The sequence below is a fragment of the Molossus molossus genome, unplaced genomic scaffold (assembly GCF_014108415.1).
Source record: "Molossus molossus isolate mMolMol1 unplaced genomic scaffold, mMolMol1.p scaffold_m16_p_1, whole genome shotgun sequence".
Classification (NCBI taxonomy): Eukaryota; Metazoa; Chordata; class Mammalia; order Chiroptera; family Molossidae; genus Molossus; species Molossus molossus.
Window position 1 is genome coordinate 201,018,806 of NW_023425344.1, and position 20,413 is coordinate 201,039,218.

The 20,413-nt window shown below is 49.8% G+C and overlaps 1 protein-coding gene across 18 annotated transcripts in view; it reads right to left on the bottom strand.

Moving 5' to 3' along the window:
- DAPK2 (death associated protein kinase 2) overlaps positions 1 to 20,413 on the bottom strand; it is a 118,641-nt gene that overhangs the window by 11,219 nt on the left and 87,009 nt on the right. For 9 of the 18 annotated variants that reach the window (XM_036244505.1, XM_036244534.1, XM_036244596.1 and 6 more), the window contains 6 exons: positions 13,042 to 13,171; positions 8,712 to 8,760; positions 7,882 to 7,908; positions 5,025 to 5,204; positions 3,924 to 3,969; positions 1,692 to 2,562 (listed from right to left, as the gene is read on the bottom strand). In XM_036244505.1, the coding sequence (XP_036100398.1) occupies positions 1,954 to 2,562; positions 3,924 to 3,969; positions 5,025 to 5,204; positions 7,882 to 7,908; positions 8,712 to 8,760; positions 13,042 to 13,171 (1,041 nt within the window). In that variant the 3' untranslated portion in view covers positions 1,692 to 1,953. Of the gene's footprint in view, positions 1 to 1,613; positions 2,563 to 3,923; positions 3,970 to 5,024; positions 5,205 to 7,881; positions 7,909 to 8,711; positions 8,761 to 13,041; positions 13,172 to 20,413 lie in introns of those variants that run through there. The other 9 variants (XM_036244606.1, XM_036244569.1, XM_036244607.1 and 6 more) reach the window with 5 other exon arrangements.

Below are 20,413 nucleotides of genomic sequence, written 5' to 3' on the forward strand. Positions count from 1 at the left end.
TGGGGATAAAGGCAGAACTCGATAATACGGCAAAGCCTTGCTGGTGCTGTGTCCTCTCCAGTCACATCAACGCAACCCTCTTCTTCTCTCCTCTCCAGCTTCCTTTCTATCTGCAGAATGTGAGCCTCCCGCGACCCCTCCCACCAGAGTCCCGGCATGTGGCTCTGAGGGAACAATCCTTTCTCCCCGTGTGCCTCCTGATCTCAGCTCAGATCACCACCTCACGGAGCCTCCCCTGACTAGATCAACCCACGGCAGGCTCCGGCAGCGCTGCATACTTCCCTTTCACGGCATATGTCCCAGCTGCAGTCCTATAATTCTAGAATGTTCTTGATTCATGTTGGAATCCATCAGTGGGCTGCAAACTTTATTAAGGCAGGAAACATGCCTGTTTTCTCTTAGCTTTGTATCCCCAGTGCCAAGCCGAGTGCCTGGTACTTGGTGGGTGCTCAGAAATTATTTGTGAATGGACGGGTGGGTGAATCTGCGTACAACCTGCCTCGGGAGCAGAGAGTAGAGTCCTGGAGCCCCAGGCAGTCAGGGGAGGCAGAAAGAGAACAGACTTACTGGGAGACCTCCACTTTGCCACTGTCATGATCTTGGACAAACAATATCCCTCTGTTTCCTCATCTCCAAGTTGGGAATAACATTTCCCCTGCCTCTCCGACAATGTTTTGTGAATCTGTTAAGATACTTTGAAATGATACCTCTGTTCCCCCACCCCGAGCTTCCAGCACAATGCTGGGCCCACACTCACGCTCCGTCTCTCTGAGCCAGATGACTGGCTCTGGAAAAGGGTGATAAGATCACACAGTCCTCAGGAAGGTGTGCCCAAAGCTTGGGGTCAAGAGGGGACCACTGAACCTTGTGCTTCTCAGAGTTAATGTCCACACTCTTCAAAAACCCTCGTGGACTTTCTTAGACCTTTCAGGGCCCAGTGCCCTCAGCATGTAAGAAAAGGAACCTTCTTGCTGAGTCTCTTTTGGAATTCATTCCCTACACGAGGTTGCGGCCCTTAGCCAGAGGGGTAGCTGAGATGCTGCCCCTTTCCTCCTGCTCTGTGGGCAGGTCTTCAGACAGCCACAGGATGCATGGGAGCCATGAACTGTGCCCTCGAGGACCAACTTCTCTGACAATCACCTACCTGAAGGTGTGAGGCATCCACCTATACCTGGCAGAATACATGACGTTGCTTATTTTACCTCTAGGATCCGAACTTTACTATTAAGGTGGATATTTACAGCAAAACCTCACAGTTTCTTCCATAGACCTCGGCTTACAGTCAGGCATCCCAAGTTTCTGTTTCATCTGTATCAACGAGCTATGAATGACCCTGAGTAAATCACTTTCCCTCTCTGAGTCGATCTCCTCAACAGTTACATGAAAATAACAGTAATGACAATAATAATACCACCACCTTCCTGTCTCACAAAGTTCTTTTAGGGATCAAAGACATAAGGATCAAGGATGTAAGTGCTTGGTAAGCGATGTCAATGCAAATGAGAAATAATATTTCCTCTGTGCGTTTTAAATTCCTCCTTCTGAAGCAGGAAAGCACTAAGCTGACTTACTGTTCTCCCTGGTTAACTCAATATTACCAGAGAGCTGCGATCCATAAGGCATATGGGCGGGAAGTGAAATGTGCACAAATCCATGATCATAAACCAGCTACCACGCTTCTCCCCAGGGCCAGCTGTCCTCCCTCTGGAGAAAGATACATCGAAGGGTATTTACTCTCAATTATTTTAATAGCTTGGCTGCCCCGCCAGCCACCATCCCAGATTTTGAGAGGAGGTGCAGAATGAGTAACTCGATAGTATCTCTGTGAAGTGGGTAGAAGTCCATGCTACAGACATACATCCCTGCAGGATAATTCTAGCTGATGCCCAGCAGGGCAGTTGGAACATGCTTCTGCAAGCCACCCAGGAGGCATTACTGACTAGATTCTGGTGCTCACAGCTTCAAGCCGGCCAAGACTTCTTCGCGGCCTGATCTGCCGCACAGCTCCGCTAGCGGCTCCCTGGAGTCCCGGCAGAACACAGAGGCCAGGCCATCCGGGCGCCCACTCTCCAGCTGGCAGCCGCCCACCAGTTCTTGGATCCATTGTAGGTCTGCTGAGAGCTCCTGCCTCAGAGCTTCAAACTGCAGGTGCAGGTGGTCCAATTTCCTGGCCATGCTTCCGATGCTGGACCCTGTGGTCTGGATGTCTTTTCGCAGGAGCTTCTTCAAGGACTCCACTTTGCGGAACTCGTACCTGAGCTGAGACAGGTCATGCCGGGCGCTCTCACTCTCTTCTCGGTACCAAGCTTCCTTCTCATTGAAGATGGAGACCAGGGCCTCCACATCGTCCTGGATGGTGTCATGGGCCCCTGCCAGGGCATGGCATCCCTGGTCTACCCGAGCCACATCCTCCATCACATGGGCAAAACGCTCGAAGTTGACGTAGGTGTTGTTGGGAGGCATGCTTGAGTGACATTTAATGGTGTACTCTCTCAGGCGCTTGGTCTTCAGCTGGGTGGGCTCTGTCTTCCGCTGCTCTGGGGCTCTGACTTCTCCTTTGGACTGGTGGGTGTTTAGATAGAAGACCCAGAGTTAATTTCACACCTGCTCCAAAGAGCAGTCCGAGGTGGAGGCAGAAGGCACACGAGCAGCCTCTTTGGCATTCACTGCATGCGCCAGGCCATGGGGAGGACCAGGGTGGGATGAGCACCCCTCCAGACCATAAGCAAGGCGGAGGAGATCAGAGGTGCTGCCTGCATGCTCACCTCAGGGCAGGGTGGTCCACGGCCGTTAGAGGGTCTTCACACGCATAGCATTTAGGGGCGCTCGCACAGACAAGCAGGCTGCGGCGGACTCTGCAGCCTCTACTCAAGGCCAGGAGCACACAAGGCCGTGTCTGACAGAGGGAGGCTGAGTGGCCTCTTGCTGTCAGGGCCAGTCAGCTCCCTGGGCCTTGGCAACATTCGGCAGGCTGAGCGGGAGGCAGCCCAAGAGCCTGGTAACTCTGTGCTCTGAGCCCACCCAAACCCGGAGAGCCCTGGGCCTTCCCCAGCCTTCAGGAGGCAGAGCAGCCGGGCCTTCCCTGGAGCACTCCAGCCCTCCCCACTCTCCATCTTGCAGAGTCCTCTGCCCCTTCTCATCTGCACCCTCAGGTCAGCCTTGCCGGCTCTCATTTAACAGTCCAAGCGAATGAGAAGTCCAGCTGCGTCCCTGGAGCGCACATCCGCTCAGTTAACAGTCCCAGTCACCTGATTCCCACGCTCCCAAAACGCTTTTCATAGCACTTTACTGTGACTGGACCACAGATGCTCTGGAAAACCAACAGCTGGAAGCATAGTTACAAAGCGGGTTAGGCAGGGAATCCCCTCTGTGCTCCTGCCCCCCCGCCCTCGAGGAAACAGAATTGCCCTAAGAGAGTGGCTACCTCTCATCCCCAGGCCTCCATCTCAGAGCCCATTCCCTGAGGTCTCACGGTGCCTGAGGAAGCCAGCACTGGTTTAAGTATCATCCTTCACTCAGAGCCCCAAAGTCAGGAGGAGCCCTGGTAAGAAAGCTGAGATTTTTCATTGTTATCAATCTCTCTCTACAATCGGGGAGTCGTGATTTCTGCTTTGAGAATGGCAGCGATATACCATCTGACAAAGAATGCTTTGTAGGATGGCCCCAAAGAAAAGGTTACAACTGAGATTTAGAAGGGTTGCATTTCATAAGTCACCCAAACCCATGAAATAGAAACTTAAACCTATAAACCTATTTGAAAAAAGCCCCAGAACCTTCAGAGCCCCCAGCTAGCATTCACCTGTGCCCATAGGTCAGTATTTCAAGCAAAGGCCTTTCCACGGGCCCTCTGCATACAGCACCCCAGGCAGCCCCGCGAGAGCAGAGACCTTCCTGTTCACTGGCGCGCATCACTGTGCCCTTACCGTGATCCAGGGATGTCTGAGAGCCTCTTGGATTGTGAGCCGTTTCCTGCAATGAGGACCAGAAACAGCGATGATCCATGAGGACAGAAGCTGAGAGCAAAGGTCTTAATTCTTACACTTCTTAGACCTGCATTTGGCATTCTTTGATCACTGCTATCAAACTAGAAGAATGGGGGATGCAGAGATGGATGGGAAACTGGCTGAATTCTCCGCACTCTAGAGAAAATGGTCCAGGCAGACCCATCTACAGAGTGACATTACATACACCCTCATCTCAGTCCCAAACTTGAAGAGCCTAATGCCACACTGTGAGAGTCGTAAGTGCTCTTTTGAGCTTCCAGCGTTCCATTGTTAAATCTTTGGCCTCTGTTTTTCTGTTTGCCTCCCAGATCCCTTCTTTGCTCTTCCCTTCACTGTACCCAGGTAGGGTGACCCTGCCTAGCTCTGCCCTTAGCTGGAGAAATCAAGCTCTTGTAATGTAGAGGACCCCACTCTGGCTCTCTCTGAAGTCTGTAGGACCAAGAAGACATGACCTTGTAGAGTCTGTGGACTTTCCTCCTGCCCCCTCTAGGCCATGCTCTGGGCACCCAATACCCTACAATTCCCTGCCCATCTCCTGCTCTGATCCCACAGCCACGGAGCTCACCCTGGGTCTGAAGAAGGGTAGGATCATCATGACTCCCATTCTCCCATCATTGGCCCCTCTGAGCTCGCCTCTCCCAGCTCCCACCTGCACTGGCTTGAAACCTGCTGCTTTCCTTTTCAAATTCTAGTTCCAGGTGCCTCTGGGACAGACTGTACAAGGTAATGAGCCCTAGAGAAACCCATTACACACACACACACACTGCACACACATAGACACACACACAGACACACACTGCACATACATCACGCACGCACATACAGTTATTTGCATTTCAGCAGGAAATAAAGCAGAGACTTGAGCAAACAAGATGCATGCCAGTCCACACTTCTCAGCACCTGCCCAGATTAGACCACATGGTACAGGTGACAGCCTGTGACAAAGTGGGGACAGACCGACATGTCTTGGGGAAAAGCAACAGGTGCAGATCAGTACCTGAACCTTCTCTGTCCTCTTACCGGGTTTCTTTAACCAGAAGCTTCCGAATAAAATCCTTGGCCAGCTCGCTGGTCTGGCTGAAGAATTCCTCATCAAAGTCGTAACTCACAGCTGTGATATTTGCCAGCGTTTCCTGCTTCGTGTCTCCCAGGAAAGGGGATGCTCCACTTAGGCTGAGCACACAGAGGGAGAACACGTGACTGTAGGAAAGTAGATGGAAGTGGGGGTGATGGGCTTGGGGAACCCTGACTCAAATTGTTGCATGGGGTTGGGAGGCTCCCAGCAACACTGCCTGACCCCTCTGGACAGCCAGTCGGCAGCCTTTTCATTGAGTCCGATTCAATACACTTCATGGAGCTCCTACTAAGCCCTTGACAGAGAAAAACTGTGTCCTCAAGAGACTGGAAAGAGGAGGGGGGAGAAACACAGCAGAACAAACCAGAAAATAACAGAAGGCCAGACAAAGGACTGTGGAAGCACAGGATGGAGGGGGGCCCAGTGCAGGCTTCAGGGAGACCTGACACTTGCATCAGCTGTGTCTCGAAGAATGAAGAGGTTGTCAGCAGTCAGAGAAGGAGATGGAAGGTCTTCTGGGCTAAGGGAGCATTTTGAGCAAAGCTGACCACTGTGGAAGCAGATGGGCCATCAGGGACTAGAAGAGAGTGTGAGGTTCCCCTGCAGGGTTTGTCAAGGAGGTGTCATTCAAAGAGTGACTCCAGAGTCTGCTGTCTCCTGACACATATTCCAGTTGTTCATGGGAAACCTTTACCTAGATGTACCATTTCCCCAGAAGTCACTGTGCCCTCCTTGAGCTCCCTGCCTTGATTAATGATGTCACTTCACAAATGTATCCGAGCTGGAACCACAGGGGTCACCTCTGATTCTTCTTTTCATTTCCTCACCTCATCTAACTGGCCTGAAAGTTTTGTTGGTCAAATGTCTCTTGAAGGTCATCCCCATCCACACTGCCATTTACTTAGCATAATGCATTGGAAAATATTTGATATTTCAGTCTTGGGTTTGAATTCCAGCTCTGTCACTCATTAGCTGAGTGAACCCAGGTAAGTTACTCAATCTCTTGGAGCTGCAGTTTCCTTGTCTATAAATGAAGAAAATGAAGTCTCCACCTCATGATTATTGTGAAGGGTAAATATATAAAAAATGCTCCATGCAATCCTGGCCCATACTAAAGCTCTGGAATTGATGGCCATTATTATTGTCATTGTTAGAACTCAGAGAACCTTCTGTGACCCCCCATTGTCTGTAGGATCGCATCTAAACTCCCGAGCAAGGTATCAGAAGTTGGTCCCTACCACATTCTCAGTACATGTTACCACATTTAACATGCTAACTCTTCCCTTCCTTAGCAGGACAGCCCTTCCCTCCTTTTACACCTGGAGAATTAACCTCATTATGTAAAGTCCAGTTCAAATGAAATCAATTAATCAATCTCTTTCTCCTCCCCCATTAAACCTTCCAAAGCCCCAGCAGACCCTGCCTCTCTCCATCTGGGTCTCACACCTCCACTATAACCTTGGTCCCACGGGGTGACAATTAGCTATCTGGTGTCGTTCCTCAACACAGCTAGCTCCAGACATCACGTTGCTATCCCAAGTGTCTGGCACACGCCCACCATGGAGCAGGATCTCAAGAAACTGTATGGAACTCAAAGGAGCTACAAGAAGACTCTGTGCCCTGCACACGCTGGAATTCTTTAACATTCCAACACCGGAGTTCTGAAAAAACCCAACGTCTCAAGAGCCAACGTCTGAATAATCTGGCTCTGATTTGGAACTATAGGGCAATGCATCAGATTCTCTCTCTTTGCATCAAACTCCTCGGGGGTTTTTAAAATATACTGTTGCCCAGATCCCACACCCCGAGCAGTTCTAATTTAATAGAGCTGGGTGGGGCCTGGACCATGGTTGGTAATAAAAGGTCTTATGTGCAGCCAGGGTTCAGACACTCTGCTGCAGCTCAAGGAAGTCCCCCACATCATACAGAGCTCCCAGTCCAAGTACTGCTGGAAGAGTTAGAGAACTGGTTTATGGGGTGTTGGGAGAATGATCCCCTCAGCTGTGAAGTCTGGCTGCGGGCTGACCCTTACCCAGTGTTCCACAGAAAGGGTATTTTCCAAGTGTGCTTCTAGGGGAAACCGGTTGGGGAACACTGATGGAATGAACACCTACTACTCAGCCACGGACTAGGTACCAGAGTAGTGCTAGGAAATTTGCACGTCAGCTTATTTAACTCTCACAACACACCCTTGGTGGGAAGTTTGGGATTCCTATTTTTCTGATGAGAAAAACAGACCCAGAGAGAGGTTAAGAATCTGCCCAGGGCCACAGAGATGGAAAGTGTCAGATCACTACACAGAGCGCTGTGCAGGAAACCTCTGCTTAAGCAACTTAATGCTCGAGGAACAGGAAAGAGAGACTCTGGGGAGAAAGGAGGAGGGAGGATGTGAGAGCTGGGAAAGGAAGGGAGAAAGGGAGAGAAGGAGGCAGGATCAGAGAGGGCACGGCAGCTTGTGCGCTGTCTCCGGGCTTCTGAGTGAAAGCAGACATTCCCGCAGCGAACTTGGGTCTGGGTGAAGCTGAGCGGTGGACCCCTGGCCACGCGGGGAGGCAGACACAGGCTGCATAGTGCAGAGGGCCACCAGCTGCTCTGCTGGGTTCCTGCCCAACACCAAACCCAGGGTCAAATGTGTGAAATGGAGCTAAGTGGGCTTAGCCTCAGGTTTGCTGTGTGGACCAAACACATCTGGTTCAGTGTGGGTGCTCAGGAAATGCCTGTCTGTCTGCTTGCCCCTCTCTCATTCCTCCCACTTCCCCCAGGTCTAAGTGGGGTGGGAGGCCAGGGATCAGAGATACTCACAGGATGTAGGTGATGACGCCTATGCTCCTGCAAAACAAATAACAGTCAAGTCAGGGCCTCCTGGCTCGAATTTCAGACCAGCAAGGGATTCCCCACAGGGTTCTCAGGGCAAGGGGTCACTTGCCCCTCCGTGGTGGCCTCTGAATGCTATCCCAAGCCCCATAGTCCTCTCCATCCCCCTCTTCAGCAGCACCCAGGGAAGGATTTGGATTCATCAAGCTCTGGACATTGAGTCCGAGGACCCAAGCTCAAGATCAGACTCCTGCAGTTGCAGGCTGTGATTGTTGAGGCAAGTCCCCTATCACTTCTGAGCCTCTTTCTCCTCCTACAGTGAGGCCAATAACTACCTCACAGGACTGCTGGGAGGATTTCAAAACCCAGCTAATCACGGTGCTCAGCCAGCTATAAAGCACTGTTCAAATGAAACAGGTCCTGTCTGTGCAGAGAATCGATCACTGCGGCCTCCCCAGGCCCACCAAGAGCCTAGAACATGAGGCTCTCGGTGCTCACCGGATGGACTGACGGAAAGAGCTATTGTTACTTTATCTTGATCACGGCCATGGCAGACTTCAAGGGTGATCCTGCACCTCCAGCCTCAGCTCTCCCCTTGTTCTCTGCCTCTGCCATGTTCTAACTGGCCTCAGGTCCAGGCCTACCTGTCCCCAGCTGCCCAGGCCTCAGACCCAGCTCACCCAGCAGCCAGGGTCTCTGAAAGGTGAGTGTGAAGAAAGGGGTTTTCATGGTCGAGAGGGATATCTACCAGGGCTAGGGTCTGAGGCCTCTGCTCTGGGAAGGATCCCCAGACCACATGGGTGGCCTACACAACTTACCACATGTCAGCCTCCAGGCCCAGGGGCTCATAGTTCACAATTTCTGGAGCTGGAAGAAGCCATATTGAAGAGTCAGCGGTGCATGAAAATGGAAGAGATGGCCGTAGGGAATTATAAGGAGTTGGGTGTCAAATGTCTCCATTCTGAATCCCCACTGAGGAAAATCAGAGCAAAAGAAGGAGAAAATCTAGCTCTAAGAATTCTGAGGATGTTAGTTGCCTGTTATGCTGGTAGAAACCTCTTACAAAGAGGCCTTCATGGTGAGGACAAGGGAAAGCACGTACGAAAGTCTGGAAAAGGAAGAGGGAGATGAGGAGAGGAAGATGCAAGAAGGGAAAGTGGGGTCTACTTTAGAATTCTCTGGTGGAAACCAGTCAGGTCAGCACTGGAAGGTGACCGAGAAGACGGCAGAGAGGGAATCCGCATTCCTTGAGCCTGGTCTGAAAGAAGGTACCTCCCACCTGAGGGGCAGGAGGACATTCTGGGGTCTAGATGATGAGCTTGAAGTGCCTGAAGGCTCTCCAGGAAGAAGCTGGGCTCTGGGGAGTGGGCCAGAGCCATCAAACTTGGAGTCATCGTATAGGTGGAAACAGGAGTCGTGCAAATGATGCGGTGACCAGGAGAGGTGCGGAGTCTAGGAAAGAAGACTCTACTGAGAAGAGGAGACCAAATGCGGCCCAGAGGTCAAGCAGACAAGCACTGGCAAGTGAGTGCTGAATTTCACTCACTGCAGGGGCCAGAGAATGCCCTGAGTGTGGGAAGTGGAGATAAGTGTGTAGATGACTCTAAAAAAGGCTGGCTATGAAATGGAGGAGATAGAGGAGCAGAGGCTAGAGAGGAGAGGGACTGAGCCTGTTTCAGCACTAATGGAATAGGGCGGGGAGTGGGAAGGGCTAGGTTTGTTGCTCTAGATTCTAGAGTCTAGAACTATATCTAAGCCATCACATCTACAGGGTGCCCACCATCCCACCCTCCCATCTCTCCCCACTTCCAGACACAGGGAACCATTCTCCTGGCTTTGCTTATTTTTTAGCTTCATATAAATTATGTCATACTGCATGTGACCCGCCATCACTTGATTCCCCCCCCCCACTCAGTATTATGTTTCTAGTGTTCACTGAATGTTCATCCATGATCTTTCATTTTCACTGCTATCTAATTAATAGTCTATTGTGTGAATATACATATATTTTTAACTTATTCTCTTCTGAAAATTCTCAGCCAGTCTTTTAAAATGTTGTCTCTCTTGTCTCTGGTCTTTCCTCTGAGATCCCAAATAGACCTATGTTAGTCTTTTTTTTTTTATCCTTTCACTTATCATCTCATATTTCTATGTCTATCACTTTGTGGTACACTGGCTCATTTATTCTAGCTCAGTGTTCCAATTCTTCAGCTCTCTCCTCAGTAGTGTATACTCTGCTGTTTAGCCCATTCATTGAGTTTTACATTTCTGTGAGTATATATTGAATTTCTTAAAGTTCTATCTGGTTCTTTATAGAATTTGCCTGGTCGTTTTGAACACTCTCTTGTTGCTTGCTCGTTCTTGTGATTCTACCTTTTATTTCTATATACATTCCATTTATTTTATAGTCAACATCTGATCATTTCAATATCTTATGTCTTTGAACATCTAAATCTTGCTAGTCTTGCCTCAGTGTGGCTCAGTGGATTGAGCATTGTCCCATGGACTGAGAGGTCCAAGTTCAATTCCTGGTCAGGGCACATGCCAGGGTTGCAGGCTCAATCCCCATTGGGAGATGTGCAGGAGGCAGCTGATTGATGTTTCTCTCTCACATCGATGTTTCTATCTCTCTCTCTTCCTCTCTCTCTAAAAAGTCAATAAAACATATAAAAAATAAATCTTGCTAGTCTCCGATTGAAATGCTGACATGTGTACTTGCCTTTAGGAGAGGTCCTTCTATTGAACTTGCTGCTCACAGCTCCAGCTCTAAGTTCATTTCAGTGACTTTGGGGGTGGGACAGACAATGCTGAAGGAGTTACTGCCCTTACTCATTTCCTATGAGTTCAGAATTTCTTTAAAAATATTTTTTTTTTTCAAGAACCCAGTTTTGTACTGGAAAGGCTTTTGGAAGACCAGGTCCACCACACTCTTGGAAGCTGACAGTACATTTTTAACCCTAGGTCTCAGATTGAAATTTCAAAGAAATGACGGGGGTAAGGAAAATAGTTATAACCTGTTCCTCGGGGTTATAACCTGTTCACATTTGTAAAACTAGACCAGATGATCTGCAAAGAGCCTTCCAACACTCTTATTTGTTGGACAGATGTCTTGTTCCCACAAACTGGGCATCACAGTTTGGGCAGGGGCTTAGAGAAGCCACCCTACATACCTGTGAGGTACAAAGAAAACCAGTTTGGGGCTGGAGCTGGCTCATAAGAGTCAAATGTATACATCTCTTCCCAACTCTGAATTCAGTGACATGTTGATAGCTTAAAATTGGAAAATACTATAAATTAAGGTTTTGTTCTAAGGCCCAGTTGTTGGACATTTACAGTCATATCACTGGGCAAACATGCCAAAGTTTGGCCCTGCTCATTAATATCCTACTCACACAATCAGACTGTATGAACTCTCTGTTCCATCTAGAGTGAGCAGTAAATTGTCCCTGATAAATGCACTAAATCTGGCCCTATCCCCCTGCTATGGATGACTAAACCTGGGATGGGCTCCTCATATACCCTGGCTCCTTCCCCACCCCTCTTCAGACACTTCCCCCGCCCATAACAGCCCTTGTCCCTCTCTGATTCAAGACCTTGACTGATCCCATTGACATTGCTAGAATGGATATCTTGTTTGAACAGTCCTTGTCTATATCATTCTCTTTTCAATTAATCACATCCTGTCTTTTGGCCAATCATTACCCTGGCCTTCTAATCGAACCATTTATTGTTATTTAACACTTAGTATGACTTAACTAAATAAACATATACATTTTTACTACATATGTGAATGATGGACAGTAACTGCTGTCTCAGAAATAGATGTCTTTAATAATAGATGTCTTATGCCCCAGGTTCAAGCTGGCTCTGCCACCAACTCATTGTGTGGCCTTGGGTGTGTCATCCTGAATGTGGCTCCTTACCATCCTTGTGTCTGTCCCTAGTACCTCACCTACTATCTTGTATACAGAAGGTGAAGAATAACCTTAACGAAAATCCTCCAGCCCTCCAGTTTCACATTTGTAAAACTAGACCAGATGATCTGCAAAGAGCCTTTCAACACTCTTATTTGTTGGACAGATGTCTTGTTTCCACAAACCGGGAGCTCCTCAGGGCAGGGTCTCCTCAGAGAGACAATCCAGTATCGTGGACAGAGCATAGGCTTTGATGTCGGATGTATCTGTATTTGAATCTCAGCTCTACCACCTACTGGTGTTTTGTCCTGAACAAAGCTCTTGATAGAGGAAATAATTAAATCTGATCCATGAAGTGGTTTGAGGATTGACTGAGGTAATGTCTGTAGAGGTCCAGGCATAGCACTTGGCACACAGCAAGGGTCCCCAGCTGGTGGGTCTGTGAGGCCGCGGCAGTGCCAGTCCATAGTGACTGCAGCGCCGGTGTGTGCGGCCTGAGGACCCACCAGAGCCAGTGAGCTGACACATTCTGTCCTCCTTTTTGTTTAGACTGTGGTCAGAAGTTTCAGCTCTGGGTTTTGAGGAGACCATGCCCTCCCCCCATTTTCAAGACCACTCCAACTCCCAAACTCCCAAAGCACAGAGAAACAGTAGTTCTCAACTCTCATTCCTTTCCTCTTTGCAAGGCTGTTTCTTTATGACCCCAACCTGCAGCCCATCCCTCATAAGGGGGTTTCTGGGGCCTGGGCCAAGGGTGAGAGAAACAGAGGGGAAAGAGAGCTGCCAGGGCTCTGCTGCAGGTGGGCCTCCCAGGCACAAAGGACAGGCACAAGACAGGCGAGTGGGAGGATCCGCATCTGGCAGATGATTTTCCTGTTTCTTTTCAGAGAAAGTTGAATTTATGGGAATGCAAGAGGATGAGGTCATTTTACATCTCCACAACAATCTCATCTAAGAGCAGGAGGTGGGACCAGCTCTAGGAAGGTTTAACTGTGCAAAGGCCTCTAGCTCCACCTGGCCTTCCCAGGCCCCACTGGGTGCTTAAAGCCAACCCTGGACCCTCACCCAAAGGCCTAGGAAAACATTTCTTTCCCTACCCATTAGATTTCTAGGGGTCTCCAAGGCATCATCTTGTAACCCAGAGGCCATAGGCCCAGATACAGGGTTTGTACTAGGATTCTTTACCTTTTCATATTAGATTCTTAGCTGGGAGAGAAATAGGCTTAAAACTCACCAACAAATTCTGGTGTGCCAAAAATGTTCTTGAATTCAACTCCATCTTCTATTTCATGAGCCAGGCCAAAGTCAATTAGCTTGATGTGTGGAACGGGAATATTCTTGTCTAACAACATAATGTTTTCTGGCTGGAGAACAAAAAAACGGAAAGGAAAAAAAGATGGTAATTAAAGCCCTGTTTTGTGTTTTTGCTTTGGGGCTGGGGTGGGGTTTGGTGTTCCTTTTTTTGGAGACTAAAACAACATAAACTCTTTGTTGTTTTGTGTCCTCGGTCTTCTCCTGTGAACTAAAAAACAGGCACAGCTCTGAGGGCAAAGCCTGCATTTTACTAAACCTGCTGCTCACAGCAGAACTGGAGACTGACTTGAATCCCCTTTCTGTCTCTGAATGGCAGAGTCCTTCAGCGAGTGCAGTGCCTCTGCTCCCACCTGTCAACAGGGCCAGGGAGATACCTGCAGCATTTCTCGTAAACGAAACCACCTCCTCTGTGTGAATGTGTTGGGGGTCGGGGAGTCACAGCCAAACCACGATTTACACTTGGTTAACTGACCTTTGTCTCCCTGACCACCTCTTTCCCCTGGCGGGCCAGCTTCCTGTTGACAACACTCTTCTTCTCTAGGCTATAGATGTGGCTCACATGTCTCTATGTGTTTAACTCATTTTGGCCCTCAGCAGGACACAGGAAAAAATGGACCCAATTTCCAGGGAAAATACCAGCTGTCCAGGCTATTTCCAGCCAACAGTTGCCAGATCTGTCACAACAGTGCGGGTGTGCAGTGGTTGGGGGCCAGCCCTCCCCTGGCCTCACATACTCGGGTACTCCAGAGAAGTGAGACCAGGGTCCTGAGCCTACCCTTCCCGCTCCCACCCATGTGTCCGAGTACCCAGTAGGCGAGCAGGTCCCTTTGCTTCGCCCTCTTTCTTCCCACTCCCCACCGTGACTCTCTTAACCCCCACTGAAAGTGGGGTGTCCTGAAAACATACATCCACACAAACACTTGAACACAAATGTCACAGCAGCATATTTGTAACAGTCCCAAAGTGGACACAACACAAATGTCCATCAACTCATGGGTAGATAAACAAAATGTGGTGTATCCATATGGTGGAATACGATTCACCCATAAAAAAAGAACGAAGGCAAAAATAAATAAATAAATAAATGGAAAGGGCGGTGGTGGCAGCGGCAGAGGCGCGGGTCCAGCGGTGTGGGGATTGGCTGCGGCAGCAGAGACGGCAGGTTCCCGCGGCCCAGTAGCAGCTGGCCTGGCGCAAGGCAGTTGGCTTGGGTGCGATGGGCCGTGAGGGGTGTCCTTGGCTGTCCTGCCTTCCGCAGCCATTGCCACCTGCACTGCTGGGGCCAGGATGTGCCTCCACACCCCATGTAGCCTCCATCTCCGTGGCCGCAGCTCCTCTCGTCCACGGCACACAGTCCTTCAACCAGAGCCTACCCGGTGAAGCTCTCCATCTACAACCCGACCACCGGAGAGGTCTTGAGGCGCACCGCCCAGAGCTGGGGTTTGATCCTGCTCTTCTACCAAGTCATTTATGGGTTCCTGGCTTTATTCTTCACACTCTGAACCATGAGGTTCCAAAATATTGTGACCGGATTTCTGGTCCAGGACTTAATGGCTTTTCCAGAACCAGGGTCGGCACTGGAATATTCACTCAGTGTGTCTGGTCCAGAGTCCTATAAAGGGTGCACTGAATACCTTAAGAAGTTTCTAAAGCCATTTGCTCAGAAGAACAGAGGACTCTCACAGCCTGTCCTGACGGAACACTCTCTGATCAGAAGGGGCCAGTTGATGAAGCACGTCTGTTTCCTGTTGCCTTCCTTCAAACATGCAGTGGGGTGGATAACCTGGACACCCTTGTATTCTTGTGAAAACAAACAGAATAATTGGACTAAAGCCTCAAGCAGAACCTCTAGGATTCCTGAGGGTGAAAACACAACAACTTGATCAGCTTATCCTCCCAAGGGAAAACGCAGACTTAAAATATTTTCCAGCCCTGGCTGGTTTGACTCAGCAGTTAGAACATTGGCCTGCGGTCCAGAGAGACCCGGGTTCGGTTCCCGCTGAGGGCATGTACCTCAGCTGCGATTCATCCCTGGCCCTGGTTGTGTCGTGTGGAAGGCAGCCACTCGATGTGTCCCTTTCACGTCAATGTTTCTTTCTCTCTCTCCCTCCCACTCTATCTGAACAAAAATGGAAAAATGTCCTCGGGTGAGGATAAATATATAAATATATATATATATATATATATATATATATATATATATATATATTTTCCATATTATGGGGAAAAAATTGTTTGTTTGTTTGTTTGTTTTTTATCCTCACCCGAGGACATTTTTTCCATTTTTTGTTCAGATAGAGTGGGAGGGAGAGAGAGGAAGAGAGAGAGAAACATCGATGTGAAAGGGACACATCGAGTGGCTGCCACCCGCACGACCCAACCAGAGCCGGGGACAAACTGCAACCGAGGTACGTGCCCTTAGCGGGAACCGAACCCGGGTCTCTCTGGACCGCAGGCCGACGCTCCAACCGCTGAGCCAAACCGGCCAGGGCTATGGGGAAAAAATTGCATGTGAGGTATCTACAGCCATTTTTGCTATCCAGCTCAGCTTTGGTGTTAGCAGTACACCTAAAAAGTAACAGCTGAGTACAAGATAGTTGGATCACCTAACCTGAAAAACCATGATGATCGTGACAAATTTTTAGGACGAGCTGCGTTCAAAATCACAATGCAAGCATAGTAGGAATTACACTATCTCCACGGAGTAAAAGTTGTGCTGTCTGTGTTCACTTTGTTATCAGCTGAACCTGACATGCTAGAATTATGAGACCACCTGAGAGAAAGGCGGAGTGGTACATGACACTGGGTAACATTGTAACGTGCTTCCCAATCCTGTGTTCATTGTCCTCTGAAGTAACTGCCTGTTTCCTCTGCTGCCTTTGGAACCATTGTATAGTCACCAGATGGGGACTGTGAACACCTGCTTCTGAACATGGCAGTCTTGTCCTATTTTTATTATTGTTGTTGGTAATCCTCACCCGAGGATATTTTTTCCATTTATTATTTTTTTAGAGAGAGTGGAAGGGAGGAGGAGGAGAGAGAGAGAAAGAAACATTGATGTGAGAGAGACACGTCGATTGATTGCCTCCTGCACACACCCTAACCAGGCCAGGGATCGAACCTGCAACCCAGGTTCGTGCCCTTGACCAGGAATCAAACCCAAGACTCTTCGATCCATGGTCTGACACTCTAACCACTGAGCCACTCTGGCCAGGGCTTGTCCTATTTTTATGTGGTTTAACTCCAAGTGTCTCAAGCTTAATGTGCTGTGCTATGTAAATATTTTGTAGATTGAACAGTAGTTAACTGTCATATTTTGATGCCAGCAAAGTTTTAGGAATAAAATGTTACCTGAACAACATAAAGTGACTTTATAGCTGCAAAATAATGTAGTGTGTGGAGAAGTTCTATAGGTGAAGAGGAAGAAAGAAAATAAAAGTAGGTTTGAAAGGTAAGAAAGAAAAAAAAAAGAAAGTACTGATACACACGCTACAGCGGAGAAGAACCTGGAAAACATGCTAAGTGAGAGAATCAGTCACCAAACATCATGTATCACAAGATTCCATTTATACGAAATATCCTGACAAGGCAGATCCGTAGAAACAGAAAGTAGATTAGTAGTTGCCTTGGATTGGGAGAAAAGGGAGTGATCCGTAATGGGTACAGGTGTGTTTTTTTTTGGAGTGATAAAAATTTTCTAGAATAGATTGTAGTGTTATACAACTTTGTAAGTTGTACACTTTAAATGGGTGAATTGTATGGAATGTGACATATATCAAGAAAGCAGTTTTAAATAGATAAATAAATGTACAAATGTATATTTAAGAAAATTGAATGTCCCTCTTTCTCAAGCTACTGAAGTCCTTCCCACCTCCCACCTTGGCTCGCATCGTTTGCTCTACCTGGAAGTCCTTCTGCTCCATCTCGACCCACAGAAATCCTAGCCAGGCTTCAGAGTCTAACTCCCTCCACTCCTCCTGGAAAGCTTTTCACTGGCACTGAGCCCCCACCAACCCGCCACCAGAAGTGAACTCTCCTTGCCCCAGGCCTCCTTGTGCTTTTTTGAGCCTTTTTGCTAGGACATCTGTCACGCTCTCCCTTGTCCAACAGTCCTCGCTGTCTCTGTCCTAGCTCCCCTACGGGGCCCTCGGCTGGAGGAGGGATTCAGGTCTTTGCTCCTCGCCCCTGCGGCGCAGGGCACAGAGGCTGGCAGGCTGACGGTGGCCCTCTCTGTCAGCTAAACCGATTCTGATTCTGGACTGCATACACCCAGGTGCCCCCACCCAAACCTCCCAGCACCCTGACATCTCTGTGCTGTCATATCACAGTGGCTGGAAACTATCATTCAAGTGAGCTGGCTGAGGGACCCCCCACTTTTAAACATTTCCTTTTGCATTTTTTAGGTTTATTTTTTCCCCTCTGGAAATGTCTCTTGACTTTATTTTGAAATGTGTCCAAGTCCTTTCTCAAGGCAGAACAGAGTGTTAGGCTCCACAGAAAGGAGAGTTGGGACTCAGGCAGGAGGCCTCACTCAGTGCCCCTGACCCACTTCTCCGGCAGCTGCCCATGGACCCCTAGTGTCCGGGCACCCTGTGCAGTGAGCTGCAGCCTCCTCACTGCCCACCGTCTCCTGGGCAGGTGGCTTCTCCTCCTACTATTGCACCACATTCTTTAGCTGCCCTATTAGGAACTTTCCCTCTCTCCCAGGGAATGGCCCTGAGGCTCATCTCTGAAGCCAAGAGGCTAGGACCCCAGTTCCTCCTGATCACCACAGTGTGCTCAAGGCCCAAGCACCACCACACAACATGCACTGGAGCGGGGTGGGAGCCACAGAGGCAGACACACCAGACCTGGTGATCCTCAGGACTAGCGGGCAGTAGGGACAGGGGTGGGGAATGACGGGAAGGAAGGAAGAACAATTGGAGGCTGCACCACCCCAAGCCCCACCCCAGCCCCACCCCAAGAACCTAACACACAACAGGTGATTTCCCTGCTTGGAACACTCTTCCTGTACAGTTTCTACCCCAACCCAGGCTGATTCCTATTTGCATTTCAGTAAATATAGTACCTCTTCCAAGAAGCCCTCACACACACACCCCACCTCCCCAGTTCCCATAACGCCTGTGCCTCCCCTACTGCAGTGCTTCGCCCACTGTCTCAGGGTGGCGGCGGCTCACTTATCTGTCTCCCCCATGAGCGTCCTGAGCATTTTGTTCCTATCATGAAGACATGTGCCACTTAGCAATGTGCTTACCAGCATGTGGCATACTTTATACTTCACTGAGGTCTCTCAGCTACCTTATGCAATGGGTGTTACCATTCTTCTTTCTTTTAGAAAAAAATATTCAAGACTGAAATATGGGCTTGAGGACACAGGGGTTTTAAGCTCAATCTGTCGGACTCCAAAGTTTGTGCTCCTAACCACAGACTAAATAATCCCTCTTCCCCGTTCTCAAGGGCCCTGAGAATCTACCCCAGGGAGAAGTGAGAGTTGCCACTTGGGCCTGGCAACCTGGAGCAACCTTGAACCCTGGCTCAGGGACAGCAGTTTTCCTACTCTGGCACCTGCTTTCCACTCTACGGTGCCTTTTTTCCCAGAGATGCTCTCACCCAGCTGGGGACGCCAACCCTCCCCTGGCCTGGCCTGGCCCTCGTGCTGTGTCCAGAGGCTCAGAAAGGACCTCCTGGGCTGGACCTCCTCATCTCAGTGAGAAAACAGAGGTCCTGGCAAAGACAGTCCCAAGGTGGGTCTGGATAAAGAGAAGTGGCCCGGGGATTTCAGACTGAGAGGTGGCCAGAGGGCAGCAGGAATGCTCTGCTGGTGGGTCAGGACCTGGGTTCATTTGAACCATATGTACCTTCAGGCTCTTTCTGCCCTGGGTGGATGGACACAGAGGCCCTGGGCTCCTTGCCACCAATGCTTCCTGCTTCCTTCCCAGGCCACCAAGGTGATTCGAGGCTGGCCAGGGGATCTGGACCCCATATCTGAAGCTCCTCCTGCTTTCAAAAAGACCTTCTTGCGATCCCAGCCTCCACTAAGAGCCTGCTGGTACCCGGGAGGCAGCGCAGGGACTGACGCTCGCCCGGCTCTCACCAAAGCGAGCAACTCGTGCTCTGCGTCCTCCTTGGGCCCACCCTGAGTGGTAGGTACTGTTACCAACCCCATTTCACAGGTGAGGAAACAGAGGCTCAGAGAGCTACAGCATTTGCCCAAGGTCCAACAGCTCACAACAGCAGTCAGGGTGGACTTCCCAGGCAGCCCAGGCCCGGCTCTCTTCACCACATCACCCAGTTTGGTAAGACATCTTCAGTGGCCCCGCGGACCATCAGAGAAAGCCCGAATGTCCTGTCTAATATCTGAAGCATCTGGGTCTCTGCACGGGCTGCCCCATGCTGCCTTTCCAGCCTCACTGCCATCACCTGCCTGTGCCTGCCCCATAGCCCCTCAGAGTGCTATCAGCACGCCCGGAACGATGCCCCAATCCCATGCTTTGCTCCGGCTCCTCCCCTTGCCTGGAATGCCTTACCTACTCTTCACACTGTCAGAGCCTATCCCCCCATCCCTGCCTCCTTTTACCCCGTTACTTTTCACTGAAGCGTTCCCTGACCTTGTGCTCTAACCTCCTCGTGCTGGCGAGTGAGAAGTTCTAGTTGCCGGCTCTCTCTCATAGTGTGATGCCGCTTTCCTGTGTGGTGGCCTCCCTAAGAAAATCTGAACCAGTTTTAAGGCTCCTGGCATCCTCGAGGGTGTCTTGCATCCTGCATGTTTCATTAAAATTTGCTGACATGAACTGAAAAAATTGGGGGCCAGTGGTCCTTCCCTGTCTGCCCCATAGAAGTCCACCACCAGCACCAGAGACACCCGAATGCACGCCTGCCCACAGGGCTGCTGGAGGGTAGCCTGGGGGCCAGCAAAGCAGCAGTGTCTCCAGGTTTTGGTCTAAGCTTCTTTGCCCCACCCCTTCAAATAGGGGGTGGGGTGGGGGGTAGGAAGAGCCCAGGCCTGGGTGTTGAGAAACTCCACTTTCCGCTCCACCACCCAAGTCTGTGAGCTTAAGCAGGCCACGGCCTGCCTCTGGGTCTCAGCTCTCAGTTCTAAAAGAGACGGTGGATGATATTCAAAGCCATTTCGAGCTCTGGGCTCTGCAATTGCAAAGTGGTACAACCTCCTGAGCTGGCTGTGGACCCACTTCCCAGATTCCCACCACTCCGCACATGCAAAGGCTCAGGTCTCCCGGCCCCAGGTCAGGAAGGAAGAGCCCACGGCCTCAGGCCCAAGCCAGACTGGCCTT